Genomic DNA, 23,918 nt, shown 5'->3' on the forward strand with positions numbered 1-23,918 from the left:
TTAACAAATAAAAGTTTCAGGACTTTTATAGCTATTTATAGCTGAACTAAAAAGGAGAAAATAAATAAAAGTTAAAAAAAAACACGATATTGTAACTAGCTGAACTAAAAAGTAGTATATAATTTTTAGTACAAAAAAAAATAATGGAGTGATAAAAAAAAGTCATTTTATCGTAAAATATCGTAGAGTGCTTTTCTTATATATATTTTATAATGGTTCTTAACAATAATTATCAAAAAAATAAAATATCAATAAAGTAAATATATTACATAATCGAAATCTAGCTCCCCACCCCTTTTAAAAATAAATTTTTTTTTTCTTAATCACTCCATTATTTACAATTTTATTTTAACTTTTTATTTCAATTAGTTACAGAAGCGTAGCCTATTAGTTTTTTTTTATCTTTTAATTATTGGACGTATTATCTCCACTCTTCATCAACTATTAAATAGAATCAAACTTTCCGTCATCAATGCTCCAAAAACTAGCTATTTAAGCAATCATTAATATTTATTTTCAAGTAGGCTAAATTTCCATTACACAAGGCACTGTGCACTAAAGAAAGAAAAGCGTCCATACTCTTCTGGGAAAGAGGGAAAAGTTATACCTAAATATAAATATGAAAATAAATATTATTTATACCTAAAAGTCATATCTCAATAACTATTGAAAAATTTATTCAGAATGCGGAAATAGAAAATTTGATTAAAGTGTTACCAATTGCTGTTTTTCACTATTTCAAAACCAATTTTCCATGTGCTTAATATTTACTTACAAAAAAATACGATTCCATTGTATATTTAATTTATACGGAAAGAAGACCACATGTACTATAATCTATTATCATATAACTAAATATGTCACCTACAACAAACCGGATATGATTACACATACATACGTTTGGGGATAAATAAATATCTGTATGCATGTAAAAATGTGGATATAGAGATACGTTTTAAGAGATAATTTTTGACAGAATGGATAAAAGATTTTCCGTTCTCCAACATACCGTGTATTTTATATAATTATCTTAAATATCCAATGAATAATATTGTTACGATAATATCTCAAGAACTGAGAAAGACTACAAAGAGTGGCAGTTTTTATACCAAGTATATGAAATATACCAAGGTATACTAAGTTTAGTCCCAAGTTTGTAAAGCTTAAAAATATTGATGGTACGAACAAAATTTTGGTATAGGTTTTCATAAAATTCCCTAATTTGTCCATTTCCGGTCGCCTGTCTGTCGTCGTATGTCTGTCCGTCTGTCATGACGATTACTCAAAAACGAAAATAGATATTAAGCTGAAATATTTTATAGCGAGCTTAGGACGTAAAAAGTGGGGTCGAGTTCGTAAATGAGCAACATAGGTCAATTGGGTCTTGGGTCCGTAGAGATAGAATACAAACATTTTTTCGTAAACATCACTGTTTACACGTGAGAGCGCAAATTATGCAATTATATATAATTATAAAGTATGTATTATGTGTAATGTGATAGAGTAGTCAACACTGTCTATACATAGTATTTCAACAATTAAATCAGTCAATTGTTTGTTTTCACTTATTTTAAACTACTGATCAAAATTGGAATCTTTTCAATCGTAATCTTGGAACGAACAAACGAGTTTTTCGAAATATTAACCGAAACACGTATACACGAAATTAATATTTTGAGATAAATGATAAATCAATCCTTAAAAATTAAATCCTTAAATTGATTACCTAGATATCTTTAGCATTATAAAGCTGATGGAACAGTTCTTCTTTCGTATGCTCGATGGGTCATATGTAATTGATTTTGTAAATTCGAAATGAACCAATATTTTTATGAGAGAAAATTAAAAGTAATTATTGTAAATTGAAGGTGGTTCAATACTTTATACGTAATCAAAATTTATTGTTTAAATATCAACTATGATATTGTTACCTTAAGGTAGTACCTTAGTATTTCAGCTAATATTGAATTCAAGCCACAGTGCTGCTGGATTAGGTAAGGTTAGGTTAGAGTGGCTGTCTTGGGGTGGGACACACTTAGACAATAGGATCCGTTGTGATACCAAAAAACGGTTGGCCCATCCCCCACCACTACTCCATGAACCGTTTGGAGCTGTTTAAGAACAGGAGGAGAGCTTTGATGTCAACGGACTTAGAGTCGGAGAGGTCGTCAAAGAGAAGCTGGCTTAAGTTAGTCAATCTCCTCATGGCAAGAGCTAGGCAGTGACAGAGAAAATGAGACATTGTCTTCGCCTCCTCACCACTGTGACAGCTCCTGCAGTAGTCGTGATACACTGCCAGGCCTAGGCGTTCAGCATGCCTACCGCCCAACCAGTGTTCTATAATAGCCGCAACAACTTTGCGAACAGAGGCCCTTGGAAGTGATTTAAGATCTTTGAAACGCCTACGATTGTACTCAGACCATATCTGTCTTGTAGTACCACAAGTACGTTCCTCCTTCCATCTAAGATTGGAGCTGCTGGATTACAAAGATAAATAATAATATTTTGACCTTCAATACAGACTTGTTTAGAAAATCAATCAATGCCCATTCTATACAAAATTAGTAATTTTCTTTAAAAAAGTAGAAAGTTTGTATAAAAAAAAGCTGACACCTCATCGGTATTTCAACGAGTTGTCTAGCTGGTTTATAATAAATAATCAAACAGTAATTTTATTTCTATAACACCTCTCTACGGTGAACTCTTTTATGTAACGTGTTTGCTATAATAATTTATCACTATTTATGGTGTATTGTAAAGTAAAATTTTTGACATGTTATTTTCAATAAATACACATCATCAACATATTATCATTATCCCATCAGCATATGGAAAATATATTTTTCATCCATTTGTAATAAAAATTATTCAATATTACTTTCGATAGGAACCTCTGAAACCTTAATATTTTTTGAGGACATACATCATATTTTTAAAATATTATTTTCTCATTACGAGTGTAGGAAAACGTAATAGGGTAATACCATAAAGTCCATTACTACATATTCATCAATGACACATTTTTAACTAATAATTCATTTCTAAATATTATTGCATGAACTTTCTTTTATAGGGCTTATGCTTATTGAAATTCATCGAAGTATCACCTGGTGAATAGAAAAATACTCGGCTAAATATTAAAAACAGACTGAATGTCATCTCCAACAGGCCAGTTTTTTTTATCAATTTTTAATTTAAGATAATTAAACTTGACCAAAAAATAGATTTTTTCTGAATTCATTGATAAGATCTCCCTCTTTCCTATATTACAACTATAATAATCGTTAATAATAAAAGTTTGTGAGGATGTATCAAACCAAACATAAGCTAAGGTCAAATGTCATCTAATTGACCAAGAGATTGTCCCTATAGCTAGAATTATCTACATTACATTGGAGATGGGATAAGTTTTTCCACTAAATACAGGACTGCAAAATTTCAATTTTTTGCACAGTTGGTTGGTAAAAGCGGAAAACAAATTCATTTTAGAAAACGCCATAGTTTTCGTCCTACACCCCTTTTTTAGAAAAAAGCATGAAAAATAACAAGCTCGAGCACAGTACATTTTCGACACTAGCTGCTGTGAAAACTAGCTGGTCAAATATGTTGCAAATAATCTCTAGTCTAACCTTCTTCAATCCTTGAATAGAACCAAATACTCCGTTTAAATTTAAAACCCACATATGTATAAATATATAGATAATAAAATCATACTTAAAATAGAACTTTTATATAGAGAGAAATAATTCTTTTAGTAACAACGTGAACACAATATCGAACACCCGCATTCCTTCCATATATCATTCAAGATGTTTTATATTCCTTTTATCACTTATACAGCGTATTTCAAAAAAGATATAAATAATGTAGCCATAACGTTCTTAAATTGCAAGATATCCATTTTTCTGTTGATAATTAAAATTGCATCAGATTAGAAGAATTAGACTGTTACTCATCAACAGTAATTTGTGTCAAATCTACTGCTCTCAACTATGCCTTTCAGAATTTTTATTATATGAAAGGTACTCACTTTTTTAATATGTATATGTACATGAAATATGTCAAGGTATATTTAGTATAGATCCAATTTTGTAACGCTTAAAAATATTGATGTTATACGAAGAAAATATTGGTATAGATGTTCATAAAATCATCTAATTAGTCCATTTTCGGTTGTCTGTCTATCCGTAATCTGAATTTTTTTATCGTGCTTAGGATATAAACAGTGAGGTTGAGTTCGTAAATGAGCAACAAAGGTCAATTGGGTCTAGGATCTGAAGAAGCCATTTGCAAAAATGCAACATTTTTTCGTAAACATCACTGTTTACCCGTGAGGGCGCTAATTAGGATAGAAACATAATATAGTATGTATGCAGGTATTGTATATATTTTAAATTTATACGTTGCATATATTATGTAAGTGTTTGTTCATAGCATATACTACATACACTGAAGAAGTGAGAGAAAAGATTCTCTTATTACTTTGTGTGTATGAGTGACAATCCTCTTTACTTACCTCCATGATGTAAAAAACAAACGAATGCTTAATCAACACTGTATAATGGTGTTTCAACAATTAACTCGGTCAATTGGTTTCACTTGTTAAGTTTTACTCTCTTATTTCAACGATTTTTTTTTTTGAATAATGTAAATTGAACGTGATTCCGATTGTCTCACAGCCTCCACGGGTATAAATACGTCAATATAACTGTTTTTTATTACTAATTAATAAGAAAATGTAATTATTAATTTTAAAAAATAGTTCTTAACTTTAGATGAATTATTCTTTCATTTATATGATAATTTCTGGTAAATAGAAAATTAATGGAAGTTCTCTATTTTATTTCGTGTAGTATTTATTTAGTTATTCAATAGTATAAGACACTATTTAATGGTAAGATGGCTAAACTAATGAAAGCTGTCATAAAAGTTTTGTATATGTTTAGTTTTTCTGTATCTTAATAACCGTGTTCATGCTAATTTTTCCAAGGTGTTTTGGAACGTTTGCCGGGAAAAAGACAATAAGCAGGTATTTTTTATGCATACCTACCTTGAAGCAAAACAGGTTAAGCCAACTATTTTTAAAATACTCAGTATCCGTACTAATATTCTAATGAATTATTTCTCGTTGCGTGATATAATATATAAATAAACATGCGCTCATTTATTTCTTCCTTCAAGAAAAGTTTACTACTTTTTCAAAAGATAGTAACTATGTAACAAGGTATGTAAAATTGTGTGATGAGACTATGTATAGTACCTACGTACTACATATTATTATTATTCTTATTATTATTATTGTTATCATTTTATTTTACTCATAAATTTTAATTGTTTTTGTGTTTATGTTTATTTATTCTATACTGTTAGATCTATCTGTACAGGGATGATAAACAGAAGAGGGTAACTGTATTATCCTGTTTCAAAAGTAAAGTTACAAAATGTTGTTCTCTGTTCCTCACTGTTTCTGTACTCCGAATGAGCCCAAAAATATCTTTTAATTGCATGTTTTAATTTAAAGTGCTTCTTAATAACCTAAAAAATTCAACCAAATATTAAGGATGCAATCAACATTATGATAAAATATTTGTACGCTGTATTGTACAAACTAAAATGTAAGGAACTTCAACTCTTAAATGGAAAATCGTTTACACATCTTGTTTAAGTACTAGATGTTACGTTGTGGAATTCCGCGTGGATCGTTTCGTTTAAGATTGATTCTCTTTAGGGACATATATTAACAAACACTGTCTATATAGTCATTGTAACCATAAGTGAAAATTACAAAATTTAATAAACTCCTGACAATTTTTTTCGAGTACGGAACCCTAAACTCGCACTTGAAACATATAGAAGAACACCCTTAAATTACCTTTTTCCTTAAAGCATTTTGAAGATTGTCACCAATTTTTTTGTTATTTTCGGGCACGGAATCCTAAACTCGCTCTTGAAACATAGCTAAGAACACTCTCCGTTAAATTGCCTTTAAAACGAAACCCAAAAAAATTAAAATCGTTTCATCCGTTCAGGCGCTACGATGCCGAAGACTGACACACACAGGCACCCCTTTTTTTAGTTCTGGGGTTAAAAAGATTTATATCTTGGATAATAAAATTTATTCTTGGATAATAAAAACACATTGCGTGAGTCCTTAAAGGGGTTTAAAATTATAGTAATGATCCTTGTATACCAAGAGGCTATGTCCCAGAACGCAGCGTCAAATTTTATCTATATACGATCTGTTCTTTCATTATTTAAGATTATTGCATTAATACAATCTTTGATTTATTCATTAAAAATATAGTTAAAAGGAATTGTTTGGGCGTCGCTTCATTTGTTACAGAAGAGTTTTATTACACATTAATTCTTAAGCCATGCTTGAAGCGCGTTCACCACGTTTATAAAATGGATAAGAACTGTTGAAAAATTATATATCTTATGCTGATGTATACACAAGAGTGTATCTGGGAGTCCGAATCAAATTTGTTTCTTGCCATTTTCAGCATTTTATATAGAATAGTTTTCATACTTAGCTTAAAAATTTTAAAATTTTTCTCATATCTTTAGAAAAGTATTAAAATATTATTAAATTTTCGAAAGAATTATAACCAAAGTTAAATAATATACATTTACATATATATTATAATACAAAGTACCTACTTATTAAATAATGAATAAAAGTACCACTAACTACTAGCGATGGCTTCATCATTGATATTTTATAAAGCTCATAAAAAACAAATTAAACTTTGTTAAGTTGACACCAAACTTACTTACTTACTTACTTACTATATTAGGTAGGTGGTAGATAGTTAATAGCAAATAAACTTTAATATTTGATTATATATACTTTGTGTTAACAGATATAGGGTAAGAGATAGTAAGTAAATAGTTTACTTACTTTTTAAACGTCAATAAAGTAAAAATAGAAGAGAGGGTAAAGTTTATTTTTATTAACAACATGTAACTAATGATTATAATCATTACAGAAAACATTATTGGGCATATTGTCCGCAGTCCATAAGCGAATAGCCCGCGATTCGAGTCACGGTTAAATGTCTTTTTTTTTTCTATGCTTTCATATTTTTTGGTATAACAACATTATTTAATAAAAATAACACTTTTGACCCATTCATGACCTGTAGTCAAAACCCTAATTCATTTCCTGTTTCTATCAAAAAACAACTAATAACAAGCCTGCTCTGATAAACCTACGGCTAGATCCTTAAAGTAGAAGACCAACCCTAACTTTAAATTTATCACTTCAACGCTTATTTATAACTTATAACTTCTTTATCAAGCAAAAGTGAACGTCTTCAAGAAAAGGTATCTGATAAAATAAGATGAAAAATTTCAGCGTTTCTATTCGCTACTCGCCGAGCAAATTCTTAAGCTGGGCTTATCTATCTTCTAAAGTAGCATAGAAATGTCAAATCTGTTTTAAGAAGCCTTTGGTATGATATGGTTCAGTATTAGGCTGATATGCCATGCCAGATCTAAGAGCCATTTCAGTAATTTTGAATGAGCTCGATTGTAGTCGCAAGCTCTTGGGAATAAGCATTGGTATCCAAGGTATGCCATTTACGAAATACGAGTTACATTAAATGAAATCATTCCTTCGAAAGACAAGTGATAAGTGGCAAATAGATTGCTTTGTGTATGCCGAAACTGAAACACTTATATCCGTCAACCCTTGAAAACCTATTAAAATCCGACGACATTAAATCTCTTTTGTCGGTTTTAAACACGTCCAAATGATTCAAGGAGGGGTGGCCCCTTGACAATCAATGAAACCCAACCTTACCTAATGTATAACACCCCTTATAGCTAGTTTATTTTTTAAACAAATAAGACAGGTGCAGTAAATATTATTATTTTTAAAACATCATTCTAGTATAAATAGAAAGAGTATTTTTTTAATATTATAATGATGTGATAATAATCGTTATAGAAAACATTCTTTTGCACTCAAGTAATTAATAGAACATATGTAAATATTTTCATGCTGTGATACTTACCCGAACCAAAGCTATTATTAGGAAATAAAATTTACATGATTTTACATAACAATATTCTTGCGTGTTTCTTGCGTGTAATATGTGATGTGTTCGATATATATATATGTATTTAAATTAAATGTTATTAATTTATCATTATGTTTGATGTAATAAAGGATCAACGCATGAAATACTAATGAGAAGAATCATTTGCTAAGAGTTCAGTGTCCTCTTTTAATAAGCTTTATTGGTTTGCACTCCCTTGTCGCCTTATTTTAATTAAAGTATCCTTTAGAACATATATGTTTAATAGGATATGATCATTATAGCTATTTCATTTTGTAATCGGGTTGAGAAAATTTTCTTTGTTAAAACTCCAATAAACTAAAGTATTCATTTACATTATTATATTCTACAGTCACCTCTCGTTAACCATTGTAAGCGTTCAGTCACTTGGCCGCAATGATCGATCATCCGTATCACAAAGGTGCAAGATTTATAAACATATAACTCATGTAATATTACTTGTTTGTATCGAATGTGTTTTTACTGACAAATATATTCTTTTGAAAAGTGTATTGGCTGAAGTCAGTCTGGTTTATGGTCTCTGCGTAGTAAGTGGTGCTTTAGGAAGCTTGATTTGATTAGTAAAGTTGGCTTAAACTCGCACTTGAAACATATCTAAGAATATTCTCCATTAAATTAACTTTTTCCTTAAAGCCTTTTCCAAACTCCACCGATTTTGAAGATAATCGCCAATATCAACACTTCAAGCATAGCTTAGAACACTTTTCATGAAATTAATTTATTATTACTAATAGAGCCTTATTTCTTGATATCTGTTATCTTTGGCAGTAAAATTTATAATAAGATATGTGCTAATAAAATAACATATAATGCATTAACCTAAAATTTCAGCGCCCTCCGTTTGAGGAGAAAGTAATATGCTTCTTAAGTTGAAAAAAATCACCAAACGAGATTAAAACATCTGCTTTTATGATTTAATAGAAGTTCTGATTATAAAAAATGTGGTGATTATTTCTTTTACTAAATAAGGTGGATAAAAAATACATAAAAGTTTTCTTATTATTGTGTAACGTATAGTAAATTAAACAAAAAATCGAGACAAATTAAATTATAAATTGAAAAGCTATTTATACTACTTTCAATAAATACATTATAAAACCTATACTTAAAAAGTTAATTGATAGCCAGTGGCACGATATCAATTTTAAATTTATTGATTTTCATGCCCTTGAGACGGCAATGTAATTATTTCTGTCAGTAATTTTTTTCTCTAATTAATTTAATAGTCCAATATTTCAAACCCAATGTTTTTTATGTTTAAATTAATAAATTTACAGTCTGAATTTATAACATTGAACGTATTTCTAGTACCTAGCTATCATATTCACTGCTAAATAGACCTTTTCATCATGTCATATGCGCAAGTGCAGAGTTTATTTTTTCGTACTGACAGCAATAAGTAGGACTAAGATAGAAGATATTTGTTATGCATTTTATCACATTGGTTATAAATCATTTAGTACGAAACAAATGTGAATCGTGATTTTAAAATGAAAAGCCCTATAGGACTTTTAATTTTAATTAATGTTTAGATTTTAATAAATCACACTAGTAGAAAAACGTATATAGACACAACACGTCTAATCATTTCTAACGAAGCCAAATAAGAAACATGAATAAAATTTGGCAATTATTTTAGAATTTCCTTTTAGTAGTAGTTCTTCTATAAAAGAAAGTCTGAAGGACTTTAAAAAAAATCATTTTTTATTTAACTGTAGATAGGTAATTTGAAAATGCATAAAATTATATTAAGATAAAAAAAGTTTAAGCTACCATATGAAAAATAAAAGTTACTTATATTTCAAATCAAGCGTCAGCAAAATGCTCATAGCGCTGACGAGGTAACGATACATCCTGCGTATTTTTTAATTATATTTCACATAAATGACAATAAACACTTCAAAAAAACATTTTTTCCCGTATTTTTTGTCTTTAAAGTTAGTTCAAACCCAAAAAATGTCACCTAAGCTATCGAAACCGTTTTTTAACCGTTCATTAAATTAAAAATTTAATGTTCAAGTCACAAACATTTTTTATGAATGGTTTTGAATCCAAAGAGTTTGTATACATAGAGATCGCGATTTGATGAATGAGAGAGAAAACTTTCAGTGAGTTCTCCTGTGTCCCTGTCATGGTCATATGTCATAATCATATGATGCATAGAGATTTTATGTCTTCTATTATATTTGTCTTGAACAAAGAGGCTATATACAGTTTTGTATTATTTTTTCTGAAAATTGAAAAAGTGTTTAATATGCAGATTTGCATATTCTCCAATATGTGGCCGCAGTTTATCATATAATATACTAAGCACACAATTTTTTTTTTCAGAAAAATTGTAATTAATATTGGTAGATGAAAGTGTACTTACATTTAAGAAATAATTAAACTCAATCAAACTTTTAGTTAATTTTCTAAAAAATTAAACTGTTTATATTGTGTTTAACATGTTAATAAAGTTTCTTTTGAGGTTTCTACTTTTTGAATAACTTTTAATGAATTAAATAATATTCCATAAATCGTATTTTAACTATTTACTTAATAGCAATAATGTATACAATATGTAGCCCATGACATATAAATTAGACAAGGACACAGAGCAACTCACTGGCAGTCATCCCTCTCATTCATCATATCGCAAGTTTTGGGCCCTGGCGTTCTCTAGTTGTATACTATGAATTGTCATAACAGATAACTTCATGTATCATGGCGCACAATTCTGAAGTGTTTTAATGTCACAAATTTTTTAAATGAGTATATTTATTTATGAAAAACATTTTTAAATGTAAATATTTTATTACAGGAATCATTTTGTTGGTCGCTACAATCGATTCGATGTGTTTTTGGCACATCGAAAATTTACTGGAAGTGTCTATTGGTTATTTAAAGATACGTTTGATAATGCATTGACATACTGTACACATTCATACATATAAAATGAAATAAAATTTATTCTCCCCAATACACTACTAAAAACTTCGAACTATAAACTTCTAACGAACTCTCATACATACACACAATTTGATATTATTGTCGAATATGTATTATTTGTTTGAAAATCAAAGTATCTACGAACAATTTTCGAGCCAATTTCCTTTTTTACCACCCTCATATCCAATACTTACCTCTGTCAACCTTCCTCCCCCGTTAATCCATACATATATACAATATACTATAATTCAATCACTGCTAACAAGAAAGTTAACAACATACTTGTATCAAACTGAAGTAAGTCACAGTACACATACGTAAGCGAATAACCAAGCAACCAGGCAGAAGAATGAAGAGAATTTAGCAACAGTATCTCCAGAAATAAGCGTGGTATACTATTGGTTTTAGAAAAGTTATAGTCAGTAATATTATTGTACATCAATTCAATTTAGGTCGGGGATAGATTTTCTTCTAAACCAAGTCATCGTGTATCTCTTAACATAATAATATCAGTTAAACTATCTACGATGACTTTTCTCTCTCGTATCTTGCATTGTGATAAGGATAAGATCTTGAGGTGGAGTTTTGTTCTGTTAGTGAGAGACAAAAAACTAACTACACACAAACAGTTTATACTTGGTTGGTGTGATAAACTTATATACTTACAACTTTTGGGTGAAAATATCTTCGTCTAACATAAGTGTCGCAATTCAATTTACGTTGGTTATATTCTCTTAACTTTTCACAAGTTGGATTTTAATATAATATATATTTCATTGAATCAAAGTTTTTCGTGGATTGATTCTAGTTGATTGTTTATTTATTTGTGAATAAATTTCTTGATCATTTTCACCTAACTTACTGTAAAATAATTATTCTACGGTATTAAATTTCTGCAATTGAACTTAACAATAAGGGATAATTTTGATGTCGATTTGGCCATATTTCCTATAAAAATGTAAAACTAGACTTGATACCATGAGAAAATTTGAAAGTGAATTTAAAAATATTTAAAAAACGATGAAGCTATAAGCAATCAAAGATTGTATTCAAAGGTTGCCCAGCTCTATTTAGCAAAACAAACTTTTATATGTAATCTCTATGGCGATACCCAGATATGATATCTTACATACTAGTAAAGATTTTTTTAAATAAACTTCACTTTTCTATTCGTGAAGTGAGAATTCTTGTGATAAAAAAAATTTTTCCGATCCCTTATTATTGATTCTTGAAAGTGGGCATCAACACTGAAGGACTCTCTTCTCATTTTTATACCATGTATATATGAAATATACATAGTATATTAAGTTTAGTCCCAAGTTTGTAACGCTTAAAAATAATGATGCTAGGAAAAAAATTTTGTCATAGGTGTTCATAAAATCACCTAATTAGTCCATTTCCGGTTGTCCGTCTGTCCGTCCGTCCGTCCGTATGTGGACACGATAACTCAAATACGAAAAAAGACATCGAGCTGAAATTTTTACAGCGTACTCAGGACGTAAAAAGTGAGGTCAAGTTCGTAAATGAGCATCATAGGTCAATTGGGTCTTGGGTCCGTAGGACCAACTTGTAAACCGTTAGAGATAGAAAAAAAGTTTAAAGGTAAAAAATGTTTCTTGTCAAAAATTAAACAACTTTTGTTTGAAACATTTTTTCGTAAACATCACTGTTTACCCGTAAGGGCGCCAATTAGGCGGAAATTTGATAATATGTACTTTACGATCGTTTTTTTTTACGTCATTTAAGTAAAGAAAGATGGCCAGACTTACATACATGACACACACATAACTGATATTCCCATATAATACATACTATATAATTTGCGCTCTCACGGGTAAACAGTGATATTTACGAAAAAATATTTCAAACAAAAGTTGTTTATTTTTTATAAGGAACAGTTAAACTTTTGTTTTATCTCTAACGGTTTACAAGATGCGTCCTACGGATCCAAGACCCAGCTGATCTATGTTGATCATTTACGAACATGACCTCACTTTTTATGTCCTAAGCACGCTATAAAAATTTCAGCTTAAAATTGTTTTTGAGTTATCGTGTCGGCAGACAGGCAGGCGGACAGACAACCGAAAATGAAAACTAATTAGGTGGCTTTATGAGCACCTATACCAAAATTTTGTTTGTAGCGTCAATATTTTTAGGCGTTACAAACATGGGACTAAACTTAGTATACTTTGATATATTTCATATAGTTAGGTGGGTTTGAATATTTAAAACAAACATCTGTATATAATAAATCACATAAAATTTGAGTTTTTTTTAAATACCTATTAATTCATGGCTATTATTTTCCAATTTATTTTGTAATCACACTATAGATATGTCTTTTTGGCCACACACAACAATAATAGATTCAATGACACTTATGTAAAATATAATAATTATAATTGGCACTTATGAATCAAATTGACATTATAGATAGAATAGAAACACTCACCTAAAACAATAAGATGAATTGGCTTCGCTGTCATCACATAACCAAATGCATCCTCTGCTTCACATTGCCATTGTCCATTATCCTCTAAACGTACATTATTAATGTATAATTTACCAGCACGATCACGTGTATATCGATGTCCAGATCCAGGATGTACACTCGTTGTACTTGTCAATATAATACTATCAATAACTTCACCATCTTTTAGCCATATATTATTTGTAAAATTAATATTCACATCACATTTTAAGGTTAACTTTTCATGTTGATTAATATATGTTATTTCATTTTTATTACCGATCACTGCTTGTTGTTGTTGTTTATGTGGATTATTTGTGTTTTTATCATGTTCATCTAATGTTGCATCCATGTTATCTGCACCGTCATGTGGATTCTGTTGGATTTGTGGTAATGCAATTGGTTCTTCAATAATATCATCTTCATCATCTTCAACATCAATTTCGGCATCTTTCCGCCTTGTTGGTATATCATCACTGTCTCGAATATTTTCTGTAAATATATGTATTTTAGATTAGTATCGGGTAAATTTAATAGACGTATTAGTCAAGACAATGAGAATTAAATAATAATTAATTAAATAATAAATTTTTTGCCTAAAGTAAGATTAGTGTGCAATGGACAAATTATGGACGTTGAAATAAAACATAATAAGTAGTGAAATTGTTGGCTAAAGTGTACCCCATGGGAAGTGGATTTATATGAAATAATAGCTAAGGTATAATCTCTAAATATAAACAACTAAGCAATCATTAATGTACAACAATACACTAAATTTAAACTTAAGTTTAATGAAACTTCAAATAAACAATAATGTACAATAATTGACTAAAACACAAAGGACAGTTTGTGGTTTATTTGATAGTTCATTCGGATCAAAAGCTCTCACGGCCACAAAAATGTTTAACAAGTAGTTTTTGAGCTAAAAGCCATCACAGCTTCTTATATATTATAGTTTAGTATATAACTAGGAAAATGGGTTTCTGTGAAACTATTTCAAACCGCCTCAAAAATGTTCTTCAGTTTGCTCTGATCAAAATCTTTCATTGTCACAAAATTTTTTTAGCGGGTAGTTTTCGAGCCACGGGCGATTAAAAAGAGTTATGAGTCCCGTTAATATATAATTATTCGACACGCAACAAAGAGTTTCAAAATTTTCAGAACGTTCCATAGAAACTCAATGCTTTGTTTCGCATCAGGCCAAAGTCTACATCTTAATAAAATTATAAAAAAGCAATATATTTTCAACCGACGCGGTAATTTGAAATTTTTTAGGCTCATAACTTAAAAACCGCAGCTTCCTCAATATTGTCCTAAATCAGTTATTGGAATACTTAAGGACCATGCACAGAAATTTTTGATTTGTTGCAAAACATTTCAAAGCTTTTTTTATATTTTTAATTCAGTATAATAAGATACTATGTCTGAAATTATAAGTGCAAAATTAACTGAATACTAGTTTAAGGAAATAATTCTCTATCAGAAATATTTATTCAGTTCAGTCACAGCAAAGAAATTTCTATAGCATTCTTATCACACTACTTAAGTTCTTGAGAATCCATCCTTTTTTCGATACTATAATCTATTCCGAGTTTTTGGAACTCAAAATAATATTCAAATTCAAATTATTCATAATGCTTAAATATAATTTGTTTCGTTTAATAGGGTTTTCTACTATTTTTGAAAAAGTACTTCAAAATGTTGATTTTGCTAATAAACCAAAAATTTATTTCGGAAAAATACACACGCTTTCTTGCCAAAAACTTAAATTAAATTTTAAACCTTTGTTAAACTGTCAAAAACGCGGGCATCCAATTTGATGACGAAATATCGGTATCATTATACAAAATTGCACAACTAAGTTTGACAGTTATATTCATAGACAACTGATTATAATAAATATAAATATTTATTATCTATGTATATATTATACCCAGCTGTCTTCATTGAACTAACTGATGGTCTATGGTTCATACCGATATGACATCACACCAGGGCTTGTCCGCGTTTTAGGTCACGTGATATGCAGTTTTTTTTTAAATTATAAAAGAAAAATGTGCTTTAATGACTCGAAATCAGAATATTTAAGTATATTTTTACATAAATTTTAATACCCTATTGATTTCAAAGGTGTATCATTGAGTTGGTAAAATGTATTGGTGGTACAAGATATTGATTGGATTCAATAACTTGGGCTCTGTGGATAATGTGTTAACTCAGTTTCGACAATGCTTATGCATGATGATACATTCAAAGTCTGGTATATTCGGATACATGTGTTGATATGTTTATAAATTTGTAATGAGCATTATGTTTGCTGTAGGGTATTAATATTACTTACTATGGAAATAAATTCAATAGTCTATGGATAAAACTTAGAAAAATGTGTAACATAGGTATAACATTTTGTTCAACGTCAATGACCGAAATATCGATAGTATAAATATACATAAATACACGAAAAACGAACTCTTGATAATTGTGTTTGTTTCTTAAACATTTCTAATTTATAAAAAATAATGCAACAAACACTTGTCAATTTTTTGTTTGTAAAAATGATATGTAAAAATTTTTCGTATTATAACAATTTTATATAATGAAATTTAAAATATTTATCTAACTATTAACTTTGCCAACAAGCAGACTTTCACTAAATATCTATTTAATTAGTATCCTAAAGCCTAAAGCTAAATTTATAATTTTCCTTTAAATCAAGCTCACTTTTATAAATTGGAAATTTTTCTCAAAAGACGGATATCATTTTTATCTATACTAGCTGTGAACAACCCGCTTCGCTGGGCAATTTCAATTTTAAATACAAAGATTATTGTGTTAGAATCCACTTAATATAACTCCACTAAATATGTCGTCACTTATCCTCTTTTTGTTCACAATTTTGTCGATTTTATTTTTAAGATGTGGTACCCCAATTTTTGGGCATTATGGTTGCATAGAAATAGATGAGAAGTATCTAGTAAATTTTATAAAATTTGATTAGCCCCCGATAAAAGAGTTAACAACTTTTAAACGGCTGAACTGACTCTCAACAGTTTTTTAATGTTCACATCATGCCGTTTTATTTGATATCAGACTTGGGAATATTTGAAAATATTATATTGTTCATACCCACTTTCACCCCTCCCCATATCCCCTTCCGACAGGGTAACAGGTTTGTAATATACACGTCATGTTCCCACTCTCATGCCCAGTCTTTCCACCTCCTCAAGGTTAAAAATAGGAAAAAAACAATGAACATGAAGCTGGTTGTATTTCGTGTCATTTTAGCTTAATCGATGCAGAACTGTTTAAGTTTTTGAAGCACACGTCTTTCAACTCCTTACAGCTCATTCAACCTGTCTTTGGTCACGGGACAACACTAAATAATATTTTAATAATTCTTCGGTGTTTTTCGAATAAATAATTCATTATTTTGTCGGATCACGACAAATACAGATTAAAACACATAATCTACGCAAAAATCACTAATAATGACAATATTTATCGTACTGTCAAGTAGTCCATTACACAAAAAGAATGCCTTATGCAACAAATTTTAAACTCTTAAGAATAAGCGTAAATTAATCTTTCCAAAATAATTAACCAGAAGACTTATAAGTTTTGCATTATAACTACAATTTGTATGTACCGGACTTTGATCGTATCATACACATAATAAATAAATTTTTTTCTACACTTATTACCGTTATTAATACTTTTTTCTCCACTACTTTCTTCATGCTGCGTTTGCTGTGATGATAAATGAAATTGTTGTTGCCTATTGTCATTATTATTTGAGGTAGAAGAAGACGATGATGACGACGCCCATTCTGATGAGGATGATGTTATTTTTGCTGATAATAATGATGTTGATGATGATTCAACAATATTCCGTGTATGACGATGTGTTTGCGTTGTCAATGGTCGATGTGACACATGGGAGTTGGTGGCAGCGGCAGTTGTTGGTTTGTCTGTGGAAAAGAAAAAAATACACACTATAATTATTTTATTTTTCTTGTATTTCTGGGGAAATTTGATAGAAAAAGTTTATATGATTGATGCTTTTGTATTGTAAAATGAAAAACATACTATTATTGTGATGCAATGATATTCAATCCATATAATATACTTTTTTCCAATTAGAAACGTTTTAAGACTTTTTTACTCTTTTTCATATACTTTAAAGAATATTTATAAAGTATCGTAACAAATTGCAAAAAATAATTTTTTGATATTTCCTCAATATATTATGTTCCCTCATTTGTGATCAAATTTTTCTGTTAATTTGGAGGTAATATGTTACTGTCCTGCATTTTGAATTCCTTTTTTTATTCTTCTTACCTTGACTGTCACGGAGTGGTTATGTTTTCCACGCGTATCTAGCATATGTATGTTTGTTTGTTAATTCCTTTATTTCCTTCCAAACGAATCGATAGATTTCAACAGTTAAGGTATCATTATATTTGTCTTAAAAGTCCAAGTGTCCTTAGATATGTGTTAGAAAACAAAAACAAAATGGCGGATTTTTTACGAAAAATAGTAATACGTTAATAAAATAATATCTCTAACTGCGAGAAGGGTATCAAAATAAAGGAAATTGAAAGGGGAAATCGAAATATATATGAGTTAAGTATATGTTAAAATTAAATTAGCAATAATAAATTGATTTATAAGTAAAATAGGAGAATTTTTTTAATGTCGGGACAATAAAAAGTCTAAAATGAAATAAACAATCGGAAAAATAAAGAACCCGACTGCGTTAAATAAAATCTGAAAAAAACAAATCCCGTAACAGCCGGGGTCCATTAAAATCTAAACTCAAATGTTCCCTATAATGAGCCCCAACAGTTGAAGATGCTTTGTAAACTACTGGACTTGTATCTTTCTTTCCATCTTTTATTTAAGGGAGTCGGTTTTTTTATTTTTTTGGTTTTCTGTGCATATGCCACAACGTTTGGTTCTTAATCAAAATTCAGAGAGGGAAGAGATAGTTTTTAGGAGATCCAAAATTTAAAAATTTTAAACGGTGCGAGATACAACAATGCAAAAGCTCTAAATCTATTCAACAAAAACATAGTAAATACCATATTGTGTACATTTTACTAGAAAAGCTATTAATGGAATTATTACTTTACTTTTTATAGACTTTTAAGGTGTGGTATTTTATACTCGCCCCACTCGTAATACAGAACGATTTGAAATATTACATATTTCTCCAGTTATCATGTTTCCAGTTATCTCAATTTTATTATAGATATATGCTAATTAAATTAATTGTATAAAAATTTGTACGATAACTTAAATAATGACTAACTTGTTTACGTTTTCAAAATTATACCACATTGTTTTTGTCAACGGGAAATTCCACTGTGCATCGGGTGGAGTTTATTAGATTTAAAAATGATCATGTGATGGTCACAGACACACGGACAAATAGACAGACAGACATGGCGGTCAAAAATAGGATATTATTGAGAATAATTCGAAAACAGCTCCTATGAAAAATATGCCACAATCATGAGGTGTTGCATTCAGTATTTTCAATAAAATCAATGGTGATAGAGATTTTTCCTCGAAATTATGTGATATCATACTCATATATTTACCGTTACTTATGTAATTTATTACCGTCAGAATAATAAATCATGAAGGATCCTAAGCTCATATATTTCTTCCAAAATATCAACAACCTGCATCTAGAAAAGGAAACTTTCCCGGCCATGAATATAATGAGAAACTGTTATTATTTTAACGATATCTATAACATTTTACGAAGTCCTGCTGTTATAGCTTAGACCGTCCTTTATAGCATAAGATGAAGAACTTACTTACCCTACAGTATCGTCTACGTGTAGTGTTTTAGGTGAAAAACCGAGATGAGTGGTTCTCTCTGATAATAGGTAATTTATAAATCGACTATTATTGTGTCGAGTTTAAAATTCAATTTGAACTAAATATTATTCTAACCGAATATTTGTATAATATTATAAAGTCTATTATTATTTTTATTCTATAGCAAAAAAAAGTAATCAATTTTCATGGAACATAAAATAGGTATATTCTCTGCAAGGTCATCAACGTATTTTTCTTTCTTTCTGATCCTCTATGGGTGAATAGGGTTATTGTCAAGTATTGGCTAAATATTATTTAGTGGTATGGGATCAAAGACATTATATTATATTGAAAATATAAATGGATATAAAAAATTCATTTGTTTTTCGCTATTATATTATCCTAAATACCTAAGTTGTGTACATAAAGGGTGCGTAAAGTAAAAGGTTTATTATTATTAGTCTTCAAGAATAGATAATATCAATAAAAAATAAACAGGATAAACAATAAATTAGATGGAAGCGCGAATAAATGACTTTTGTAGAGAAAGTAGTGATACACAAAGAATTATTAAGTTTCCAGTATAGGGAAGTGGTCAGATCGAATCAGATCGAATTAAACCTACTTTAAGATTGATGTCTGTTTGTGAGTTCGTTCGTTCGAGGACTACTGGAATACCGTATTTGCACTAATTGTTGTGTAATAATATCAATGTGCTGAAAAGACAGCCAAGAGCGATTTTATGAATAGTATTAAAAAAATATTTTGTAAAGTGAAAATCAAAGCATTGACCCCTAAACTGCTTATTTTTTTTTTTAGAACAATAATTATGGGAAGTTATTTTCATCATCTGGGAAGTTGAACCATATGGGTCGCCCTCACATAAACAATTTGATTTGTTGCGTTTCCACCATAAGCGTTTACTGCAACTACAAATATAAATAAACTATCAAACAAAGTTATTTACAAATTGGGTGGATAAATACGGTAGATAGGTTCGTTAGTTATCGCGAAAGTATGTCTTATTTAAAATGGAGTTTATTGAATTTTAGTGGCCATGGTCATGTGTAGTGGCCATATTAAAAGCGGCAGAGACTTTGCATGTGTTGAAAGGATTTTCAATAACTGCAGTGAAATCCCATTTAATACCCTCTCGATAATTGACAATTATCTTTTTTAACATAATTTATTCTCAATTACTTTGATAAAAAAAAAACAGAAATCGAAAAACTTGGTTTTCATTAACAAGCCACCGGGGCTCATGGTAGAAATTCAATTTATAATGTAACCAATATTAATTTTACTAAACGGCTTTTAATTTATGGTCTGTTGGGGTAAAATCAATTTTAGATTTGTGCTTAGATATAGTTTTCGGTACAAATTTAAATAATTTGTAACGAATGCAGAGTTGTGATAGTGGAAAAATAGTTTTCCGTAGTTTCATCTACAATAGTGTAGTTGACTTTTCTTAAAATAACACTTACCGTTTCATTTTATTCATTTTCATTATGATATAACGAAAACCTCTTAGATTACTTTAGGAAAACTAACTTAATGATTTTATCATTAAAACCTCATAAAAATTGCAATGTGCCTGTATTCTCATAAGTTTGAGGGTTAAATTTTTGAAATATATTAAAAAAAGAGAAACAAACTCAAACGCTGTTAGATTTAAAAATCTTGTAAGAAAGGTGGCGATGCTGAAAATTCAAAAATAATATTCTCCACCCATATTTTACGACAAAATCGGCAATTATTTGTTTACTGCTTGCGACATTTTCACCGGGGGAAAGCTTTTGAAAGATATAAGAAGAAGGAGAGGAAAAAATTAAAAATCTTGCTTGTTGATATAAATTGTAAAACACTGTCTCTTTTTAAGCATCCTATACGTTATGCTTTATATACACATGAACCAACTTATCGATTTTGTATAATATATATTATTTGATATATATTCAACTAAAAACTACAAAACATGTTTAGGGAAAGAAAACGGTTGTTTAACATAATTACAGAGCATTTATGTTAAAATAATTTGTTTCTATTATTTTAATGTGTATAATTAATTTGTGTGTATTTGATACTATGTACATAATACAACAATATACTGTAATATATATAACACTCCACGAACGAAACAAACATTTATTCATTTTGTATGTGTTTAAATTATAGAAAAACATTCACTATATAGTGTATATTATATAGGGAGTTTGTATTATATTCACGTAATGAGATATGCTACATTCAAAAATCATTTTATTGAGAGATCATTATTAAAACATACAAAGAATTACTAAAGTTATATATTTTTATTTTTTAGCCGACTTCAAAAAAGGAGAATGTTCTCAATTCGACTGTATTTTATTTATTTTAAATGCTTGTTACTTCAGAACTTTTGGTTGGGTAAATCGACTTGGATGTTTTTTTTTTTTATTTGAAAGCTGGTGCTTCCCGCGTGGTGCCGTTTTAATTTGGTCCAGTTCTGACAATGGCATCTATGAGAAAATGATGAGTCTTGAATTTGCATTATGTATGTGCGCGGAAAATGGCCGTATAAATCAAAATCACGCCAAGAGATTTCGATTATTCAGATTAATTAAAAATCACAAAATAAGAAAACTTTTCCAAGAAAAAAATACCAACCTCAAAAAAAAGTCCAAAACAAATTAATTTGCACCAAAAAGTAAAAAAATAACGTAGTTACAATGATTGTTCTTTTCGGAGTCGATGTCAGCCAAGTTAATGTAGCAAGCTGTTCTGTCACAGTTGTTTCCTTGACTGACACGAATTTTTTTCTATTTTAATTTGGATTTTATTCTTGTTTTGTTTTCAAAATGAAAATTTTATGGAGGGAGTCTTATAGTCCCTTCCAATGTGAAAAATACCGAAGTGATGACACAAGCGAATTTTTATATACTAAGAAATCTTCAAAGACCAATTTCCTTCCGTGGAAAATTTTTTGAGTAATTTTCCCTTCGCGGTAAACTATTAATTTTATTAAACTTTAAGGGTATACAATATTTTTAAAATGAATGATATTTTTGACATTTTTTATTGACAAAGACTCCTCTTTGCATTTTACTGACAAGGATTCGTTTTAAAATTTTTTAAAAAATCTGGAAAGCTTTCCAAATTTATAAACTTAATTTTATAGCGTTATTTAATGAATACTTTTTCTATCTCTATCTCTATATATTATAAAAGCGAAAGTAAGCATGTTTGTTTGTTTGTTACGCTTTCACGCTAAAACTAGCGTATGGTTTTTAATGAGACTGTACAACAATATAGCTGATATATCAGAATAACACATGAGATATAATTTATAAACATATAAATAAAAAAATTAAAAATTAATGTATTTTGACATTACCATAAATTACAGATTTCTGTAAAAATAATCAATATAAAATATTTCAAGGCATTTTCTCTGATATACTCAACGAATAATTACTATTATACATTTAAAAAAAATAGAAAACCATACATATATTTTACCTGTGTAAAAAAATCCCTACCATTATTTCGAGTGTTTTAGAAAGGGGATAAGCGAGAGCTATCTTTATCAATATTTACTTTTAAACCCAGCGAAGCGGATGGGTATCACTCTACTTCAATTATAAATAACGATTATAAATTAATATCATCTGAAAATTACTAACAGTAATAAATGTATGATAGAATAGTAATAAATTTGCCTAGTCATCCTTAATAATTGAAGAAAACCGTAGTACAATCTACAATATTTGAACACATATCTTAGTGAATTTTGGGTCTGTATGAGTTACATTTTCCTTGAAAATGTAAACTTGTGCACTGAACCAAGGGTCAAAACAGAATTTTATAATTTATGTAATAAATTCGTTTATAAAGCCTTTAATTTTCATCGTTTTAGTGGCTTTGCGTATCTTAGCAGTAACTAGAAACTAAACTACAGAGTATAAATAATAAGCAAGATGATTGAAATAGTGAAGCGTCTTTTGTTAGTGTCAACTTTCTGACACTCTCGACTCTTCACCCTTGTGTACCTCTACAGTCCCTCCCACTTCAGTAAAAAGACTAAAATGTTTTAGTTGAATTTAATCGAAAGATGATCTTTTTGGTAGTGTCAACCACTCTGCCCAGCTTTTCGCTCGTTTATGTAACGCCAAAATTTTAATGCTTTAAAACATATGAATATACCATCATCACGTTTCTTTAAAAAAACATCACAAGTTTACATATTAAAAACTCATGAAAAAGAGGTCTCAAGTCTTGTATGTTCAAAATTTAAATCTCTCCAAATCGAATTGAGGCCGTTTAGGACCCATGATACTACAGACAGACACACAAAGACACAGATTAAACGAAGCATGTAAGGGAAATCTCTGGTATTATAATCTTGTGTTAACACCTCCTCATCAAAACTTTGCTAGGCCTCGATTTGACTGCAAACCAACAGGATTGTTACTTAAAAGAAGCCCCTAATTAATAAAATTTCAAAATTTTTGTGGACACATCAAAACGCAAAGTTTTAATTTTTTTAATTTTCAATTTTATTTTGATTTTTCAGGGTGAAAAGAATGACTTTCTATCAGTATGTTAACAATTCTCTGTAATATTTA

At 29.4% G+C, this 23,918-nt stretch overlaps 1 protein-coding gene across 1 annotated transcript in view; it reads right to left on the reverse strand.

The window, feature by feature from the left end:
- The window catches only part of LOC123292718, a 389,066-nt gene that overhangs the window by 166,548 nt on the left and 198,600 nt on the right, over positions 1–23,918 (reverse strand). Inside the window, exons 4-5 of the mRNA XM_044873432.1 lie at positions 17,187–17,453; positions 13,468–13,977 (exon numbers count right to left, since the gene is read on the reverse strand). Coding sequence (XP_044729367.1) covers positions 13,468–13,977; positions 17,187–17,453 — 777 coding nt within the window. The remainder of the gene's footprint in view (positions 1–13,467; positions 13,978–17,186; positions 17,454–23,918) is intronic.

The sequence above is a fragment of the Chrysoperla carnea genome, chromosome 2 (genome assembly GCF_905475395.1).
Source record: "Chrysoperla carnea chromosome 2, inChrCarn1.1, whole genome shotgun sequence".
Classification (NCBI taxonomy): domain Eukaryota; kingdom Metazoa; phylum Arthropoda; class Insecta; order Neuroptera; family Chrysopidae; genus Chrysoperla; species Chrysoperla carnea.